Source organism: Macaca thibetana, chromosome 10 (genome assembly GCF_024542745.1).
Source record: "Macaca thibetana thibetana isolate TM-01 chromosome 10, ASM2454274v1, whole genome shotgun sequence".
In the NCBI taxonomy this organism is placed as follows: Eukaryota; Metazoa; Chordata; class Mammalia; order Primates; family Cercopithecidae; genus Macaca; species Macaca thibetana.
In genome coordinates, this window is record NC_065587.1 from 11,224,562 (window position 1) to 11,244,386 (window position 19,825).

The 19,825-nt window shown below is 55.0% G+C and overlaps 1 protein-coding gene across 1 annotated transcript in view; it reads right to left on the bottom strand.

Annotated features, from left to right (window-relative positions):
• Positions 1-19,825, bottom strand: part of CACNA1I (calcium voltage-gated channel subunit alpha1 I) — a 135,738-nt gene that overhangs the window by 39,633 nt on the left and 76,280 nt on the right. The window contains 7 exon segments of the mRNA XM_050806160.1: positions 1,105-1,529; positions 3,104-3,175; positions 3,178-3,207; positions 4,151-4,463; positions 9,072-9,164; positions 10,788-11,103; positions 17,194-17,353. Of these exon segments, the coding sequence (XP_050662117.1) occupies positions 1,105-1,529; positions 3,104-3,175; positions 3,178-3,207; positions 4,151-4,463; positions 9,072-9,164; positions 10,788-11,103; positions 17,194-17,353 (1,409 nt within the window).

Consider the following 19,825-nt stretch of genomic DNA (forward strand, 5'->3'; position numbering starts at 1 on the left):
AAATGGTGTTTTTCCAAATGGGGCAGGACCAGACCTGCCATCCAGGCTGTCATCCCTGGGTGGTGCCTGTGGACTGAGGCATCCGTGCTAACCCCACTGCCCCTCCCTCCCGCATCCCCACGGAGGCCCTGCTCTCCTCACACACACATCATCCCCCAGCTCCCACCACCTCCCAGAAGCTGTCCCCTCCCCTGTGTACTATCCCTGGAGCCAGCCAGCCCCATGATGGCCCAGGGGCCTGGGGCACACTGTTCAGCTCAGCACCCACTCCTCCTTGTCCTTCCTGCTCCCAGCACACAGGAGGGACATGCAGAGAGGACACACAGGACAACCACGGGGCCACTCGCCCTCAGCGCCATGGCGCTATATGGGGTGGAGTCACTGGAGAGGACAGGACACCCTGGCCTGGTGAAGGGACGTTGTGATAGAGACAAAGGCCTTGAGGGTAGTGGAAAGGTCTGGATTTTGTCCTGAGGGCAATGAGGAGCAACAGAAGTTTTGAGGCAGGGAAGAGCCCAACCAGACTGGCCCTCTGGGAAAATCACCCCAGCTGTTTGGGGGAGAATGGACAGAAGGGCCCAGGTGGACAGGCTTGGTGGCATGCGCCTGTAGTCCCAGCTACTTGGGAGGCTGAAGAGGCAGTATTGCTTGATCGTGCCACTGCACTCCAGCCTGGGCAGCAGAGCAAGACCCTGTCTCTCTTTTTTTTTGTTATATTTTTTTTAAAGAAGAAAACAGAAGGGCTCAGGTGGAGAGGTGAATAGAAGTCAGATTTGCAGGGACTGGCAGGGGATGCGCTGTGGTTGCCTTGGTGTCCAGGCCGAGCAGCTCAGGAGGAAAAGAGTCCCAGAGAGGCCCAGTCCTAGCCAGCTTCACTCGTTCACTCATCATTCATTCAGCAGACACCCCAGCCTTTCCCTCCTCTGAGCTTGGCCCTAGCTGGGCAGTAAGGTCGCATGGATGTACTGGACCCAGCTCAGCCCAGCACTTCTCAGGGGACAGATACACAAACCGAGGCACACGCATGGGGCTGCCCAGGCCTGGCCAGGGTCCTGGGGCCCTCACACCTCCCCTGCGGGCCCAGCCTGGCTGCGCTGCACTGGCCTGCTCGTGGTGCTCGATGCCCATGCTGACGGTGTTGACCAGGATGGCCATCATGATGCCCCGGTTGAAGTACTTGCTGTCCACGATGCCGCGCAGCTTGGCTCGCGTCTCCCGCCACACGTCCCCGCACAGCCAGACCGCCCCATCCGCCTGCTCCTCCTCCTCCTCCTCCTTCCCCAGTTCCGAGGAGGCTCCGTCCTCGCTGCTCCGGGTCCCGTCCCCATCTGCCTCGTCCTCGCCACCAGCAGAGCTCCCGGAGCCCGAACCCTCCTGGCCCGAGTCGGTGCTGCCCAGGCCTGAGGGCCGCCGGCCGGCCTCACGTTGGCAGCAAGGGCAGCTGGCGGGGTCAGAGGCCAGCGTGGCGGGGATGGGCTGCACCAGGGTGTGGGGCGTCGCGTCCAGGGGGCTATGTCGCGGGCACAGCTCTGAAAAGCAAATGGGAGGGGTGTAGAGTTGTTGCCCACACCAGGTCCAATCCACCCGGGGACACATCCGAGTGCGTTCGGCTCCCAGGCCCACAGGTCTGCCTGGAACCAGCTGACCCAGCCTGGAAGGGCGGGGCGCCCCCGGGGAAGCGGCTGCAGCTCTCTGAGCTTTGTCCACCCGTGTTGTAGATGTGGGGGCAGGAACGCCCACCATGCAGGCTATAGGAGGATTATCTCCCTTAAGGCACATGATGGGCCCAGCACGGTGCAGGGCACGTGTCCATGCTGACCGGCCATCCCTCCTGGCCCAGGCCCTCGGTCAGCACAGGACAGACTCAGAGCCCCAGTCACGCAGCTTGGGAACTAAATGTGATTCTGAAAGAGCCAGGCCAATGTGGGGGCGGGCCCCCTCAGAGGAGGCCACGGTGGCCTTGGTGTTCTCAAGTTTCCTGTCCGTACAGCAGGTGGGGAGTGGGGAGGGGAGGTTTGTTTCCCAGGGAGGGGAGGAGGCATGGAGCCCTGGGGCAGGGGCGGACCCTCACTCCAGAAGCCCCTGGGACTTCCCTCCACACAAGGGGTGGAGGTGGGGGCAGCGGGCAGCAAGGCCCGCTGGGAAGAGGGAACTTCATTCCTTTGCTGCCCCAGAATCACAGGAGAAGCCTGGGCTGGCCCTGGACTGCGTTCTGTGATCTGTGAACCATCTCAAAGGGGTGGCAGAGAGGCCTCTCTCTGCCTGGTTTAATTTCTTCTTTGTGTTTTCCTGTGTATTCCTAGAATAAACACATTTTGCTTGTGTAAGCCAAAAAAGTAACATGAAAGGGAAAGAAAAGCATGTCACACCTGCCCTTCATTTCCACACTTGCCTCCAGCTGCCTCCCAAGCCCCAAATAAGCACCCCTGACTCGTTCCCACCTCTGGAGCCGGAGCAGGCAGCCAGGAGCCCAGCGGCCAGTCCCACCTCACCCCGGAGGACAGGCCAAAGCCCTTCTCACCCCGCGCCGGCTCACTGCTCCCACCTGGACATGGGGTGGCTGCCAACTCTCGTTTTCCAGGGCAGAGGGGAGGCGCAGGGGCAGGGGGCACAGGTGCCAGGAGAGGGGGCTAGGCGGCCGCGGGAAGCCTGTTGGAGTGAACGCTTCTCCCCCACGTCCTCCAGCAACACCGGTGCCAGCCTTGCCTGGCCCCGGCTCCTGTATCCGCATGCCGGGCCTGCCCACGGGCCACCTGGGGCCTCCTCCAAGCCCACGCCTGGACGGCTGGCACCCAAGGATGGGTGGGCGGCAGCTCTGAGCGTGCATTCTTCTGCTCGCCTCCCAAGAATCGATTCCCAGACCATGAAGGCTGGAAGGACTGGGCTTTCCAGAGCAGGGTCTGGGGTGGCTGACTCCCGCTGCTGACGCTGAGTGCTGGGGGCCCCTGTCCTCACTTTACAGGCAGGAGACAGGCCTGCAGAGGCCCGCGTCTGCTCAAGCACAGTCCCCGTGCCTGCTGACTTCCTTCTCGGCGCCAACTGGGAGAAGTGGCACTGGGGCTGGGGGCTGGGGGCAGGACCCACCTCTGTGGCCCTGGCTTGCCTCTTCCCGAGTGATCATTTCCAAGGGAGGCAGGCCCCTGCAAAGCCTGGCAATGCCGGCTTCTGAGATGCTCCCTTCATCTCCCTGACCCTTAGTCTTCCCATCTGAAAAGTGGGGATAATATTACTATCTGCTCCTTTCTCAGGACTGTTTCCTGGAACAGATGAGGCAACCAACAGGGCAGCCCCTTCCAAGCCTAACAGCATAACCTTGGCCAGGGGCAGTGGCTCATGCCTGTAATCCCAGCACTTTGGGAGGCCAAGGCGGGAGGATCACATGAGCCCAAGAGTTTGAGACCAGCCTGGGCAACACAGGGAGACCTGTCTTTACAAAAAAAAAAAAAAATTAAAAATTAGCCGGGCATGGGGGGGCACGCCTATAGTCCCAGCTACTCTGAAGGCTGACGCAGCAGGATGGCTTAAGTCTAGGAGATCGAGGTTGCAGTAAGCTGTGTTGGTGTCACTGTACTCCCTCGGTGACCCCGTCTCAACAACAACAACAAAAAAAAACAAAAGTGTAACTCCCACAGCCCCAGGGCAAGCACAGAGCACAGGGTGGCATGAGTCCCCAACATGCCACAGCTTTGAGGGGGCAGACCCACAGCCCCTTTGTGCCAGGCACCCAGGGTCATTGCTCGGGTGTGCTGGAAAGCAGGGGACAGCAGAAGGAACCCAGAGAAGGGAGTGATGTGGGCTGCAGCGGGGGAAGAATTTGAGCTTCCCAAGACTGAGGACAGACACTTGTTCATTCCTCTCAAGTGTGGCTCCCGGGGCAGAGCTGCTGTCTCCACACACACAGGGATCGAATGCCTCCAGGGAAAGGCTGAGTTCCACCCAGCACCAGGCCCAGTCCAGTACAGACTCTGACAGGTGCCAGGAGAGGGCAGGCAGAGATGGGGACACAGCTCCCTGGGGGCTGTGAAGGAAACACTTGAGCACAAAGTGAAGACCTGGAATGTGGAGGCTGCTGGGCCTGCTGGACGTGCTAGAAAGGAGCGACACTTGGCATGCAGTGCCTGAGTGCCGTGTCGGATGCAGGGCCACTTACTGTAGTGCCGGGGCTCCTTGGCATGGGGCCCAGGTTTGGCGGGCGCCGGGGCCTCCGGGCCCAGAGCCTGGCGCCGGCTCTGCAGGGCCTGGTAGAGGCCCAGGACGCGGCGCTTGGCCTTGCGCAGGATGTGGCAGACATACTGGAAGATCTCCTCGTAGCAGTCGCCAGGCTCGGCGTAGCTGGCCACCGTACTGGAGGACAGGTAGCGCTGCCGCTGTTCCAGCATCAGCCGGTGCTCCCGTTGCTTGGTCTCCGAGAACTGGGTCGCTATGACAACGAGGCACAGGTTGATCATGAAGAAGGAGCCCACCTGTGACCAACGGGAGGAGAGGATAGGGACAGGGACACGGATGGAGGGGACAGAGGGGTGAGAGAGGCAGTCATGGGGTGGGGACAGCAGGGAGACATGGGGAGAGGGAGGCAGAGGGAGATGGGGAGATGGGGAGATGGAGACAGAGATGGAGATGCAGGTACAGAGGCAGAAATTAAGCAAGGAGGAGGGGCAGGGACCAACCAGAGACACAGAGGCCAGAGTAGGGGTAGGTAGAGAGACAGCGAGGTATACAGACACGATGACAAAGAAAATGAGACAGGCTCAGAGAGGACAGACACAAGGGAGGGGAGATGCAGGGGATGAGTGGAGACAGGGAAAGAGGCAGGAGAGGTGGAGGGGCCCAGAGAGACACAGGTACAGACACAGATGGGGACAAGAAAAGATCGCTGAGGCCTCGCTCCAGGAGAAGGCGACGGCCTAGGCAGCTCCCCAGGCCCGACTGGGATCTGCTTCAAAGCCCAGCTCCCCTCACACCCCTAGGCCCTGGCCTGGCCCCCATCCGCCTGGGACATCTGCACTGAGCCCAGGGAGGGAGGCCACAGCCCGTTTCGGCTTTCCCAGGCCCTGAGTCCTTGCCCAGCCCTGCCTTCTCTCTGGCCAGAATCTGGCCTCAGCTGGGACCCCAGACGAGAAAAGAGAAGGTCCCTCGGGGTTTTCACGTGGCTTTATTTGTGCTTACAGGAAATGGAGGGGGAGAGGCTGCCCCGGTTGGCACTGGGGATCCCATCTCCTCATGGCCTGATGGCTCCAGGAGTGGGGCTCCTCTCCAGTTTCCAGGCTTTCAGGGCACAGCCCCCTCCCCAGCATTTGCTGAGCCTGGGAGTGAACTTGGCTGCCAGCCAGCCAGAGCAGATAGCTTTCATCCCCCTCGGAGGTGCCTGCCAGGAGGCTCTCCCCGGCTGCAGCCTCATCAACGACGATTGAGGAGCTAGGGTCTGGGAGGGTTACTGGCCCAGAGGACTCTGGGAAAATCCCCTGCCTATCGGGTAAGAAGATGGCCTCCCATCCTTGTCTCAGTCACCTCGTCCACAAGCACTTCCTGGGGAGCTGCCCTGCACCAGGCCTGTGTGAGGGTCGCAGGAAGAGAGGGCTGGGCCCTGCCCTCTGGGACCACACATTTGTCAGGCTCCTACCCGCCTCTGCCTCTGCAGCTGCTGCCCTGGGCGACCCAGGCAGGCCTCCATCCCCTCCCGGCCTCCACTTCCCCATCTGTAAAACAGAAGGCTCAGACCTGATGAGCCAAGAACTTTTCAAGTCAGAAGGAGGCTGGGTGCGGTGGCTCATGCCTGTAATCCCAACACTTTGGAAGGCCGAAGTGGGTGATTCACTTGAAGTCAGGAGTTCGAGACCAGCCTGGCTAACATGGTGAAACCCCGTCTCTACTAAAAATACAAAAATTAGCCGGGCGTGGTGGTGTGTACCTGTAATCCCAGCTACTCAGGAAGCTGAGGTAGGAGAATCACTTGAACCCGGAAGGCAGAGGTTGCAGTGAGCCGAGATCAGGCCATTGCACTCCAGCCTGGGCAACAAGAGCAAGACTCCGTCTTAAAAAAAAAAAAAAAAAAAAAAAAAAAAAAAGACAAGAAAGAAAGAGCACTGGGGGCCCGGGGCCGTGGCTCACGCCTGTAATCCCAGTTCTTTGGGAAGCCAAGGCAGGAGGATCACTTGAGTCCAGGAGTTTGAGATCAGCCTAAGAAACATAGCAAGACCCTGTCTCAAAAAAAAATTTAAAAATTAGCCAGGCATGGTGGTGCGTGCCCATAGTCCCAGCTACTCAGGAGGCTGAGGGGGGACGATCGCTTGAGCCCAGGAGATCAAGGCTGCAGTGAGCTATGATTGCACCACAGCACTTCAGCCTGGGCGACAGAGCCAGACCTTGTCTCTAAAATAAAATAAAAATAATAAAAATAAAAATGTAAAGGAGTACTAGAGCCTGGGCTTGAAGGCCAAGTACCCCTCACCTTTCTGGGGTTCAGGGTCCTCACGGGAGGTGACCCTGCAGGTGACATAGAAGCGCATTTGTCCTGACTTTGCTTTGTGAACCCTTCCCAGCGCCTGGAAAAATTCAGCCCTTTCAGCCTCTCGCCAGCACTCCTTGTCCTGTGACAGGGCCGCCTGAGACCCGACAGCAGCAGCCACAATAGTAGCAGATTGTCCTGTGACAGGGCCGCCTGAGACCCGACAGCAGCAGCCGCAATAGTAGCAGATTGTCCTGTGACAGGGCCGCCTGAGACCCGACAGCAGCAGCCGCAATAGTAGCAGATTGTCCTGTGACAGGGCCGCCTGAGACCCGACAGCAGCAGCCGCAATAGTAGCAGATTGTCCTGTGACAGGGCCGCCTGAGACCCGACAGCAGCAGCCGCAATAGTAGCAGATTGTCCTGTGACAGGGCCGCCTGAGACCCGACAGCAGCAGCCGCAATAGTAGCAGATTGTCCTGTGACAGGGCCGCCTGAGACCCGACAGCAGCAGCCGCAATAGTAGCAGATTGTCCTGTGACAGGGCCGCCTGAGACCCGACAGCAGCAGCCGCAATAGTAGCAGATTGTCCTGTGACAGGGCCGCCTGAGACCCGACAGCAGCAGCCGCAATAGTAGCAGATTGTCCTGTGACAGGGCCGCCTGAGACCCGACAGCAGCAGCCGCAATAGTAGCAGATTGTCCTGTGACAGGGCCGCCTGAGACCCGACAGCAGCAGCCGCAATAGTAGCAGATTGTCCTGTGACAGGGCCGCCTGAGACCCGACAGCAGCAGCCGCAATAGTAGCAGATTGTCCTGTGACAGGGCCGCCTGAGACCCGACAGCAGCAGCCGCAATAGTAGCAGATTGTCCTGTGACAGGGCCGCCTGAGACCCGACAGCAGCAGCCGCAATAGTAGCAGATTGTCCTGTGACAGGGCCGCCTGAGACCCGACAGCAGCAGCCGTAATAGTAGCAGATTGTCCTGTGACAGGGGCCTGAGACCCGACCTGCAGACCCGACAGCAGCAGCCGCAATAGTAGCAGATTGTCCTGTGACAGGGCCGCCTGAGACCCGACAGCAGCAGCCGTAATAGTAGCAGAGCACATGTACTGAGCACTCACTGTGTGCCAAGGGCATGCAGGCTTCAGGCTCTGTCTCACCTAACCCTCCTGAGAGCCCAGGAGCAAGGTGCTGTCACTGTCCCCCATTTCACAATGAGCTTGGGGAGCATTGCGCTTTACCCCATCCGCACCCTTAGCCACCCTGAACCCCACAGCAAGAGCAGATGGAGCATCCTCTAGCCCCTCCTGGGAACCGGAGTCTCCTCCTGCAACCTCAGTGGCTTGTGGCTCCCACACTGCAGTATCCCGACCAGCTTCAGGGGCTCTGTGAGCCACCCCCGCCCAAGAGGCTCTTTCCCTGCTGACCTCCTGAGTCTTTACGGCTCAATTCTGGCATCACCTCCTCCAAGAAGCCTCCCACCTCCCCATCCCTCCTCCAGGCTGGATTGGGAGCCTTCTCTGGGCTCCCTTCTATCATGGCGCCTAAGATGCTGTATGTCACTGACTGCTGTCAGCCCATCTTCTCACGAGACTGTGAGCGCCTTGAGGACAGGGGCTGAGCCTTACTCACTGCTCTGTTCCTAGCACTTGGCTCAGGGCCTGGTACAGTGTGGGCTTCCTGAATGTTCTAGTGAATGAGTATGCAAGGCCATGGATGGCAATGCTGAATATCTGGTCCCTCTCCTTTTATCTGGGGCATCTCCTCTAGGTCCAAGGCTCCAGCCTCCCCAAGAAAGCACTGGAGCTTAGACAACAGCAGGTGTCTCCGGTCACCTGCCGGTCTTGCCTGGGTCCCCAGGTCAAGGTCCTGCCAGCCCAGGATGGGGCACTGCCCTGGAGGGTCAAGTGTGCCCTCTCCCACCACCAGGAAGCCAGAGAACCCAGCCTCGCAACAGCAGGATTCAGCAGCGGCTCCTGGGAGTCAATCACCTTGACATTTTGGGGACTGTGCTGTGCTGAAGCTGCAGTCAGGCATGACGAGGTGGATGAGCTCACCCTGGGGAGACTGTGTGGGGGTGCAGGCAAGAGGGGCTGGCCAGGAAGAGGCAGGTGGGCCCACCTCCATCTCCAGGTTACCCCAACAAGGCAGGGCTGCCCAAGAGATGGGAGTCCCTCTGACAATTTCAGGGAGTTCCACCAGATCACCATCAGGCGACCTCCCTCCAAACCCTGCTCAGTCTCCAGGCATCTTGTCTTCCCTGTCCAGGAAAACAGGCATGAGCTGGAAGCCCTTCTGAAGCTTCCAGTCTGGGGCTGCACCTCGGGCTCAGGTCATGCAAAGAGTGTATCCCAGAGATACAACGCAGAGAGACAGGAGCAGAGCATCGGTGGGGAAGTAAGTGCCCAGACATGAGAAATGACAGCAACTGAAGGTGATGGATGCTTCCGACAGCCACCCCTGATGAGCCCCTTCAATCACCTGCTGCCCGGCGGTGCTGAGAAACAGCCCCTCCTGCTCCCTCATCTCGGCTCGCCTCGCTCTGAGGGGCTCCCTGGGGATTCCCAAAGACCCTCCCTCCTCAGGTTCTGAGCGCGCCTAGGAGCCCAGGCTCCCTGACACTTACTATGATAAGCAGGATGAAGTAGATGAAGTTGTAGAAGGAGTGAGCATCCATCACATAGTACATGATCTCCACCCAGCCTTCCAGAGTGATCACCTGCCGCGTGCAGAGGAGAGAGACGGAGAGGGCTGGCCCATCAGAAAGCCCGTAGCCCGGGCAGCACCCCACACAGAGGCCCTACTGTGTGCCAGAACGCATCACACGTGCTGCCTCAAGTCCCTCTCACAGGGGCTGGACAAGGCACATCACATTATACAGGTGAGGAAACTGAGGCTCAGCGAGGGGAAGGCACTTGCCCACTGTCGCATAGCCAGGAAGGGGTGGAGCCAGGATTTGAACCTTGGTCCTTCCGATCTACCACACCAGCGGGAGGGCTGGAAAAGCAGGGAGCCTGCCCCTGCTCCAGCTTATCAGCTGGGCTACCCACCCTCTTTGAGCCTCAGCTGCTGCTTCTGTACGTGGGGAGCCCACCTGGCAGGGCTGGGGTGCAGCTCGGTGGAGCCTGGTAGTATGCACTGTGATGAGGCTGGTGTGACTCCGTCACCACCCACCCCACCCCGACTCCTTCCCAGACTGGGGGATGGAGCAGCCTTGGGAAAGACAAACTGTAGGTCCTTGCTGGCTTCTGGCAAATGCACAGAGTGGGACCCCCAGAGCAGCCACCCACTCTCCTGTGCAGACAGTTCCAAAACACAGTTGTTGCCGTCACCTCACACCCTGCAGCTCTGAACAAATGATCCTGACGCTCCCCCAGAGCAAAGTGCCTAGGGCAGCGGAGGGCAGTGCAGGGCAGCACAGGGCAGTGGAGGCAGCGCAGGGCAGCAGAGGCAGCAGAGTTCAGCCCTCCCACCACTCCCTCAGGGAATTCCCAGCTCCCCCGTCTGCCCCTGCCCCTTCTTTCCCAGGACAGCAGAAAGGTAACCTCTACTCAGCACTCTCTGCACACAGGGCTGGCTGCCCTGAGAGCGCCATCTGCTTTATTCTTAACAGCCACCCAAGGTGAGGGGGGCTGTTACTACCCCATTTTAAAGATGAGAAAACTGAGGCACAGAGAGGCCAAGCAATACACCCAAGGTCCACTGCCCTAGTTCCTTCCCTACACAAACCGCAGCCTACCCTCCGCAGACTGTAGGCTGACAGGACAGTCAGTGCAGTGGGGCCATGCAACAAGCGCTTTGCACACCATGAGGCTAGCGCTGCTTTGTGAATGTGTGTGTATTATGTGCACTGGGTGACAAGGCGAGAAACATTTCTTACTGACTCCAGATTAGCTACTTGGCACTCCCTGCACCAGAATTTTGCTCAGGCTGTCCCCACCGGGAATGTCCTCCTACCCCATGATCCTGGCCTTGGTCAGCCAATCCCTCCAACAGAGCTTGAATCCTGCCTCTCCTCTCTGAACAGCCCTCCCTGCTGGGATCCATATGGCCCAAGGCAACCTGGGGCTCTGCAAAGAGCTCGGGCTTTGGGGTCACCCAGAGCTGAGTTAAGATCCTAGTTTTGCAATTTAATACATCATCTGTGGTCAATTAGCTTGCTTCCTTTCTTTGAACCTTGGGTTCTCTGTCTATAAAATGGGCACGATAATGCCTATTCTGCCAGCAAGCTGGGCAGGTTTCAGTGAGATAGGGGGTGGCAAATGCCTAGCACAGAGCCCTGCCCACCAGGCAGAGCTGCCCACTCTAGGACCAGGTTGGCCCCAGGCCTGAGCAGCCTCACCTGGAAGATGACAATCCAAGCGTAACCAATGTTGTCAAAGTTGATGGCACCCTTGTGGGGGTTGGCGCTGCCCGTGCGGCACACATTGTAGTAACGGTTCCAGTTGACACAGAGGCCGCTGGCGTTGAGGTCCTGGCGCCCCGCCCCAAAGTCATAGACGTCGTCCTTGGACAGGCAGCACTCACGGCCCTGCTCCTTGAGCGGAGGGATCTCATGGCAGCCCATGATCCCATTGTCCCCCGACAGGGAGCAGATGAAGGGCATCTCATCGTCCTCCTCCGGCTGGTAGTATGGGGGCAAGGCCACATCCCCTTGTCTGTCCACAGGCGAGGGTGGGTAAAAGAGGGAAAGGGGAGGGGTCACTGCCAGGAGGATCAGGAAGGGAGAGGCCATACAGCATGGCAGGATGGCCCAGAAGGCCTTGTCACTGCTTCAGGCCTTGGCACATGCTGTTCCCCTGTGTGGTCACCATTCCCCACCTCTGTTATGGCCAAGAAAACCCCCACTGACCCACTGTGGTCCCCTCCTCTGGGGAGCCTCACTGTGCCTTGCACACACCTTCATTATGGCTCCTGGGGGAGATGCCCCCAACTCCCCTGGGAGGCTGGACATTTCAGCATCCCCAGGCCACACACACTGTTGGGTTCACACAGACAGAGCAGATGCTCAATAAACAAGCACTGGCTTTTACCAATCCAGCAGATGAGGGGTAAATCCTCCATCTGCTCCACCCACTTGCATCTAAGTGATCCTGGGCAGATCACCTCCTCTCTCTGGACTTTTTTTTTTTTTTTTTTTTTTTTAGACCAAGTCTTCCTCTGTCACCCAAGCTGGGGTGCAGTGGTGAGATCTTGGCTCACCGTAACCTCCGCCTCCCTGGTTCAAGCAATTCTTCTGTCTCAGCCTCCTGAGTAGATGGGACTATAGGTGCATGCCACCACACCTGGCTAATTTTTGTATTTTTAGTAGAGACAAGGTTTCACCATATTGGTCAGGATGTTCTCAAACTCCTGATCTCAGGTGATCCACCCAGCTCAGCCTCCCAAAGTGGTGGGATTACAGGCATGAGCCACCGAGCCCAGCTGCCCCTCTCTGGACTTTGATTTCCTTATCTATAAAACAGACAACAATCCCTACTCTGACCATCCAGAAGGGTTAATCTATGCTTCACTGCAATCCTAATCAAAATCCCAACATTTTGGCCTGTGGAGCCTGCCCAGATGGCTCTAGGATTTATTTGGATGGGAAAATAGTCAAGACAAGTTTTAAAAAGGAGAGAGATAAACAGAAACCAGATCTACAAGAGAGCCAAATGCTCTACAACTACTATTGTTAATACTGTGTACCACTGTGACACGAACAGAAAGGTTAAGGGAATGCCATAGAGCACAAAGACAAACCCATGTACAAAGGGAAACTTAGTATATCACAGAGATGGCTTTTCAGACCTGCAGAGAAAGGAGGGGCCCATCAGTAAGTGGTGTTAGGATAGTTGCTATCTGTTTGGGAAATACTAGTTAGATCCCAACCTCACACCATACACAAAAATAAACTTTCTGAAGACAGGTATCCAAAACTAGACATATAAATTATCCCATTTTTAATTTTTATACTGATTACACATTAAAAATAATATTTGGATATAGTAGATTAAGACAAATTGTAAAACTAAAAATAGTAAACTTCCAGTGGATTAAAAAGCATAAATGCAATGAACATCACCACCAAAACATTATAAGAAAATATGGAATATTTTTTGTTAACTCAAGATAGGTATAACTTTCCTGGGTAAGACACAAAATCCAAGTTTTGTAAAGGAAAAGTTCGACCAGATCGACTACATACTAATGTAAAATTTCACTGAGACAAAATATACGAAGTAAAAAGACAAGCAACAAATTGGGATAAAGCAGAGGTAGGCAAACTTTTTGTGTAATGGGCTATATTAGCAAATATTTTTCTGCAGAGCACCTGGCCTCTGTCCCAATGACTCAACTTTGCCATTGTAATCTGCAAACAGTTACAGGAAATAGATAAACAAGTTGGCATAGCTGTTTCAATAAATCTTTATTTACCAAAACGGGCCATAGTTTGCTGTTGCATAGGATGAAGTATTTGCAACATACAAAGAAGATAAAAGGTAACTATCTAAAGCAGGGGTCCCCAACCCCCGGGGCCACACAGGAGGACATGAGTTTTGGGCGAGAGAGCATTACTGCCTGAGCTCCACCTTCTGTCAGATCAGTGGTAGCATTAGATTCTCATAGAAGCACAAACCCTATTGTGAACTTCACACTCAAGGGATCTAGGTTGTGCACTCCTTATGAGAATCTAATGCCTGATGATCTGAGGTGGAACAGTTTCATCCCAAAACTATCCCCCAACTCTGGTCCATGGAAAAAATCATCTTCCATGAAACTGATCCCTGGTGCCAAAAAGGTTGGGGACTGTTGGTCTAAAGCATATGAAAATCTCCCGCAACTCAATAAGGAAAAGGAAAAATAACCCACTAGGGGAAAAAAAAAGGACAAAAGACAAGAACAGAAAAATTCACAGAAGAAATAAAAAATGGCCAATATATAGGAAGAAACACTAATGGAACAAAATAACCAAATGCAAAGAAAAAATAATGAGATCATTTTACACCCATCCAAATGGCAAACATTTCAGGGTTGGTAATATTCAGGAAAAGAATGAATGTAAACAGACACTCACATACACTGTTGTGGGAGTATACATTGGTACAACCTTCTTAGAGGGCAATTTTGCACATCCATCAATAATCAAAATGTACACATCCAACCCAAATACATATGGTCACCTGAGTCTCATAGAGGCACCACTGCAATTCAGTGGAGAAAGCGTAGAGTTTTTCCATCACTGGTCCTGGGACAACTGACTATCCACTGAAAATAAATCAATAAATCTTGATCCCAACGGAGACGGGGTGCAGTGGCTAACGCCTGTAATCCCAACACTTTGGGAGGCCAAGGTGGGTGGATCACCTAAGGTCAGGAGTTCAAAACCAGCTTGGCCAACATGGCGAAACCCCATCTCTACTAACAATACAAAAATTAGCCATTTAATAGCGTGGTGGCATGTGCCGGTAATCCCAGCTAACCAGGAGACTGAGGCAGGAGAATCGCTTGAACCTGGGAGGAGGAGGTGGCAGTGAGCCAACATCATGCCACTGCACTCCAGCCTAGGCGACAGAGTGAGATTCCGTCAAAAAATAAATAAATAAGTAAATAAATAAAATCTTGACTCTAACCACAAACCATACACAAAACTAGAGATGGACCACAGACCTACATGTAAGGATTTTTTAAAAAGAGAAAGTTCCTAAAAGAAAGCACTGGAAAATATTTCCACAATCTTTAGAAAAGATTTCTTAAATAGGATACAAAAAACAAAGCTAAAAAAATGATTGATAAACTGGACTTCATTACAACTAAGAGTTTCATTCATCAAAGGACGCCATTAAGAGAGCGAAATGTAATTCCTTCTTTGTCACGTCTGTGAGTATTCCGCTGAGTGAATACACTGCCATTTATTTATTCATTCTGCCGATGGTTTGGGGTTGTTCCTGGTTTTTCGGCTCTTATGACTCATAAATATTCTTGTACACATCTTGGGATGTATATAAGCCATCCCTTTTTTGGGTAGACACCCAGGAGTGCTGCCAAGTGAGAGAGGCAGGATTTGACCCTGACTGCCAGGCTGGGGCTCGGGTTCCTAACCCACACACCACACTGTGGCAGTGAGGCTGCCTTGATCAGGAATACCCTCCCCACCCACTCCCTGTGCCCCCGCCTGCCTGGAGACATTTCTCTTGAACCTTTTAGGTTCAGCTCAAGGTCACATCCTCTGAGAAGCAAGAAGTGCCGCTGGTCCTCTGTGAAGCGAGAAGCCCCCTTGGTCCCCACCCTGGCTGGTCTTGTAACCCCTCTGGGCTTCCAGGCCCCACTCTGCCAAGCCCAGAGCACCCTGAGGCCTAATTTTCAACACATTCAGCCCCCCAGTGAGACAGTACAGAGGACAGTGGCCAAGATAAAGGGTCTCTGCATCCCCAGGGCCCAGCATAGGCCCTGGCCCCTGGAAGGGATTGGTGAGTGTTTGTGGAATGACAGTGTCCTGACACCCACGCAGCCAGGAAGGGGCTGGATGCTTGCTGGAAGCCTTGCCGTTGGCCCTGGGTAAGTCCCTTCCCTCAGTCTCCATCTGCATAGTGACAGGTTGGGCTGAGGCTTTCTGTGGCCCCAACTCCGACCTCTTTGTGTTACACCCCAGGAAGGGCCCTTCTCTGCCCTGACGACTGAGCTCTGCCCCTCTCACAGGGCCCACTGTGCCAGGAGCTAGAGGCTTCCAGGCAACAGGCCTGGCTGGGGAGAGCCCAAAAAGAGGACTTTGAGGAATTCCCCTGCCCAAGACCCTGCCTGGTTCCCCAAGATCCTAGCTAGGATCTTCTCAAATTCCAGCTTTCTCATCACCCAGAAGAGATCTTGCTGCCTCTTTGTGAACCCTGGTTACCAACTTCTCTGCTCCTTGTCCTAAACAAGCCTTGTGAGTTAAGGTCTAAACCTCCCTTATTTCTACAGGAGTCACAGACCTGGAATGACCCTGGCCTTGCTCCCCACCCAGACGTGCGTGAACTGTACTCATCTCCTTTCTTCTTCATCACCGACCACCCGCCCTAGGAGAATGAAGCCAGGAGCTCAGAAGGAGGCATGGCAATCACCCAGCATCTTCCCTTAGAGCATTCTTTCTCCAGTGACATTTCTTTATATTTATTATTCCCTTCCTGGGGTGGGGATGGGGGTGGACCAGATCAGGTTACTCTTTAACACGGCCCAAGCACGTCCACGGCATCCTCCCTCCAACTCCCCTGTTGCATCCAAGACAGGGCTGGGGGCTGTCTCATGAGGCCTCGGGACAACCACAGAGAAGGAGACATCAGGGACTGGGACACAGAATCTCCAACAGCCATTCCTCGCTCCCAGCCTGCCTCTGGGTGAAATGAACTCACACATCCACTCACTCACTCATTCCTTCAACAATTAGTTGGGAGCACCTGTGCCAAGTCCTGCTCTAGATCCTGGGAAGAGTCAAGCCCCAGGTGCCCCTGCAGTAGAGAACTGACATTCCAGGGGCCTCCAGAGACCTTGGATGAACCGACAGGAGATGATTTCAGAGAGATGAGTCAAGAAGAAAACCCAGCAGGGCTGTGTGATGGCCAACTTGGGGCTGGGGTGGTGAGGGAGGGCGAGGGAAGGCCTCCAGGAGGAGGCGTCGGGTGTGCTGAGCCCACATAATAAGAAGGGGCCGGCCACAGAAGGATCCAGGGAAAGAGGCCTGTGGGACAGAGGGGCGGAGCTCATACTACCCTGACTTCAAAGCAGCTGCCTCTCCCCAGTCCCACTGCCCCGGGCCCTGCCTCAGGACCTGCCCCTTCTGGGAGTGGGCACAAGTGTAGACCCCCTTCCTGAACCCCACTTGGGGCCCTTACCCACCAAGGTGCCCCTGCTGTGGTCTATCCAAGTACCCTACTGTTCCCCCACAGCGATGGGTGGATGGGCCCGTTCCTACCCAACTTTCACCCTCCAGCTCTGCTACCCTCTCCCCAACCAGACAGGCGGAGAGGGAGAAACTAGCTCTCACCTGTACAGTGTCCCCACATCCCCACACCTCCCACAGTCACCTCGGTCCATGATTGACAGACTGAGAGGCACTCACTAGAGGTGTCTGGGATCGGCTCCCAGCCCTGCGCTTCTCAAGGGCAGGGATCCCCTCTTTTGCCGCATCCTGAGACCTGAGCACAGGCCCAACAAAAGGGGAGTGAGAAAATGGATGAAAATTCTCTCCTGTTTCTGACTCCCTGGGGCCTGGCACTTAGTCGGTGCATGCCATGCATATCTGAAATGAATGCATATTCACGTCCAAACACATACGCGTAGGTACGTGTGTGCGTACACTTGTCCCCCACCACTACGGAAGCACGGGTTCTATAGGCATCCCATTTTTCAGACAACTAAGCCCAGCTCCTCCAAGAGCCAGAGCTTGATTTGTGTGTCAATAATCCTCTCTCGGAGGAGTGTCCCGCCCCCTGCTTTCATACACAGGCGGCCGAATGGGAGCTCAGCCTTCCTGGATGACTCAGCCACCAAGGGGAATGAATGTGCTGTGAGCGGAGAGCCAAGTTCTATGCCTGCTCTTCAGGTTTTCTGTCTTCTTTTTCCTCCTGGGCATCACTTCTGCTTGTGTCTTAACTTCCCTTTCCCCTCCTACCTGACCTCTCTTTTTCTGCTGCTTCTACCCCATTGGTCCTGATTCCCAGTGACCCAGAAGGTTAAAACTGTGTCTTAGTAAGAGTCCCTGGAGCTGCATGGATGGCAGGGGCTGAACTCACATGGTGAAATTCTCCTCCAGGAAGCAGCGGTTACGCAGCAGGCCGGCCCAGAGCTGCACACCTATGATGCCAAAGATGAAGAAGACAAAGAAGCAGAGCAGCAGGACATTCCCCAGCATGGGCAGCGTGTCCAGGAGCAGGTTCACCAGGATCCGCATACCTGGGAGGGGGAAAGGTGGAGGGATGGTCAGACAGGGAGCAGAGGTCCCAGAGAGGAGAGTGAGAGCAAGATTAGAGAAACAGGGACGGGGAGTGGGATGCATATTCAAGAGCTCCTTGCTGTTCCCATCCTGTTCAGTGGCTGCCAGATACACCCTCTCCTTTGTATCTGCCCCTCCACCCAAAAAGCCATGGAAATGGCTCAGGGCCCCGCTCCACTTACGCTAGATTGTGAATGAACAAGCAAGCACTTATGGAGCACCTTTTATGTACTAAGTGCTCTTCTGTGTACTTGCACAAATGTGATCTTCAGTCTTCATGACAACTCTGTGAGGTTGGTACTATCATTTCTATTTTATAGAGAAGGCAGCTGGAGACTCAAAGAACTGAAACTGCTTGCCCTAGGTCACACAGCTCAGAAGCAGCAGGGTCTAGATTTAGACCAGGTGTCTTGACACAAAATCTAGGTGTCTTTTCACAACCCCCTTGTCCCAGTGGCCTGGGACTGAGGCTGGTTCACCTTAGTATGCCCAGCACCTGCATAGGGTGGTCATAGTACGTGCCCAATGAATGTGTCCTGAATACCCTTTGTCTCTGGGGCAGTCACTGTTCCCCTTGACCATGTCAGGACACAGCAGTACCAGCCAGAATTACCACTCCCACTGCATGATAGAACCAGGCAGAGCCCCCAGAGTCACCTTCAGAAGAGCCAAGGGCCTGCTAATAGGCTCTACAGAGAAGGCCCACACAGGAGTCCATGGCTCCAAAGAAGGTGAAGAGTTGGTGGGGCACCTTTGAGTACACACCCTCTCCCTGAGATCCTGTAGAGTCCATACTGCCCACCTCTCTAGCTTCATACCTCTCTCAATTTACAGCCTATGCCTTGCAGTGCCAAATTATTTGAAGTTCCCTAAACATACCATAAGATTTCACACCTCCGTGCTTTTATCCTTGCTGTTCCCTCTTCCCAGAACACCCTTGCTCCTCTCTTCTGCCTGGCAAATCCCTATTCAGCCACCACGGCCCTGTGAATGCTCTTTCTGCGAAGGCTTCCAGACTCTTACATCATCACAGGTAGAGTTCATCCTTCTCTCTTCTGCTCTGGGCAATCTCAGCACCTCTGACCTAGCCTAGGCTGCCGTGTACAGTTGTGCATGTTGTATACTGCACAACCTAGGAGGTTCCATCCATACCAATATCTCATCTTCTAGCCCTAATGTATAGTTGTCTGTCTACTTTCCTGTCTCTTCCACCAGGTTGTAAGGTTCTGGGGGCAGGACCCTTGTCTAAGTCACCTCAGTATTCCCAGAACCCAGCAGGTCCTGGCCCAGAAGACAGACTCACCTAACATTTGTTCAATGACTACTCATGAACGAATTTTGTGATAAGTCATGGGGAGGGAGTGGAAGATTGAAAAGAGGAAGATGGAAGGATGGTGACAAGTAGAACCGTGGCCCTGTCCAGATGGTTTTATATGCCAGGGGTGAGCCTGAGGTGGTTATTAATGAGGATAATTATTTGGAATTTGCATCACAAACTCTGTGTGCAGTGATTTCCAATCAATAATTAATGCTCACCCCATCTTCCCTCTCCACAAAACTAGGTCAGCCTCCTCTCAGGAACGACAGTGGGGCTCGCCTGCAGGCGGCTTCATCCCACCGGGAGCAGGCCAGGGTGAGGGCTCAGTCCTCCACCACGCTACACCCCCAAGCCGGGGGGCGAGGCGTTTACAGCAGAGGGAAGGGAGAAAATAGAATGGGTGGCCAATAAATGGATGGGTAATCCATCCAAATGGATCCCCTGACTCAAGCAGGCCAACTGCAGGCCTTTCTAGTGCCCCACCATTCGTTCATTCGTTCGTTCATTCGTTCGTTCGTTCGTTCATGAAACACATAGTAAATGCCAGCTACATGCCAGGCATGGCATTGGGCACATGGGGAATCCAAAGACAAACAAGACCCAATTTTTTACCCTCCCCACCCCCATCCCCCCCTGCCCCCAGAGCTCACAGCCTGGCAGCAAGAGGACAGGGAATCAAGTGTTGAGCCAAAGGACCATGACTGGGGAGTGGGGCCGCTCCGGGCACATTTGCTGAGCTGGACTCCAGGATGTGAAGCCTTGGCCAGCAGAGGGACTGGCATGGGCAAAGGCATCATTCCTGAGGGCGGTTGCGGGGGGCTCCAAGGAGTGTGGGGCTCTGTGCTGGGTGTCTGGGCAAGGAGGTCTGCTGGCATATTTCTAAGCAGGCAGAGCCCTTGATCAGCTCTGAGCTTCAAAAAAGAATGGGCGAGCCCCGAGGCCAGGACAGGGGCAGGAGGCAAGCACAGAGGGCTGGTAGCAGCTGGAGAAGAGGCTGGATGAGAAGGGCCTGGAGAAGGCAGCTCCGCACAGTCCCAGCCTGGCTGCTTCACTCCCACTCCTGCTGTTCCCTCCGGCCGGCCTTTGTTGCTCAATTAATTACATCTCCCTTGTT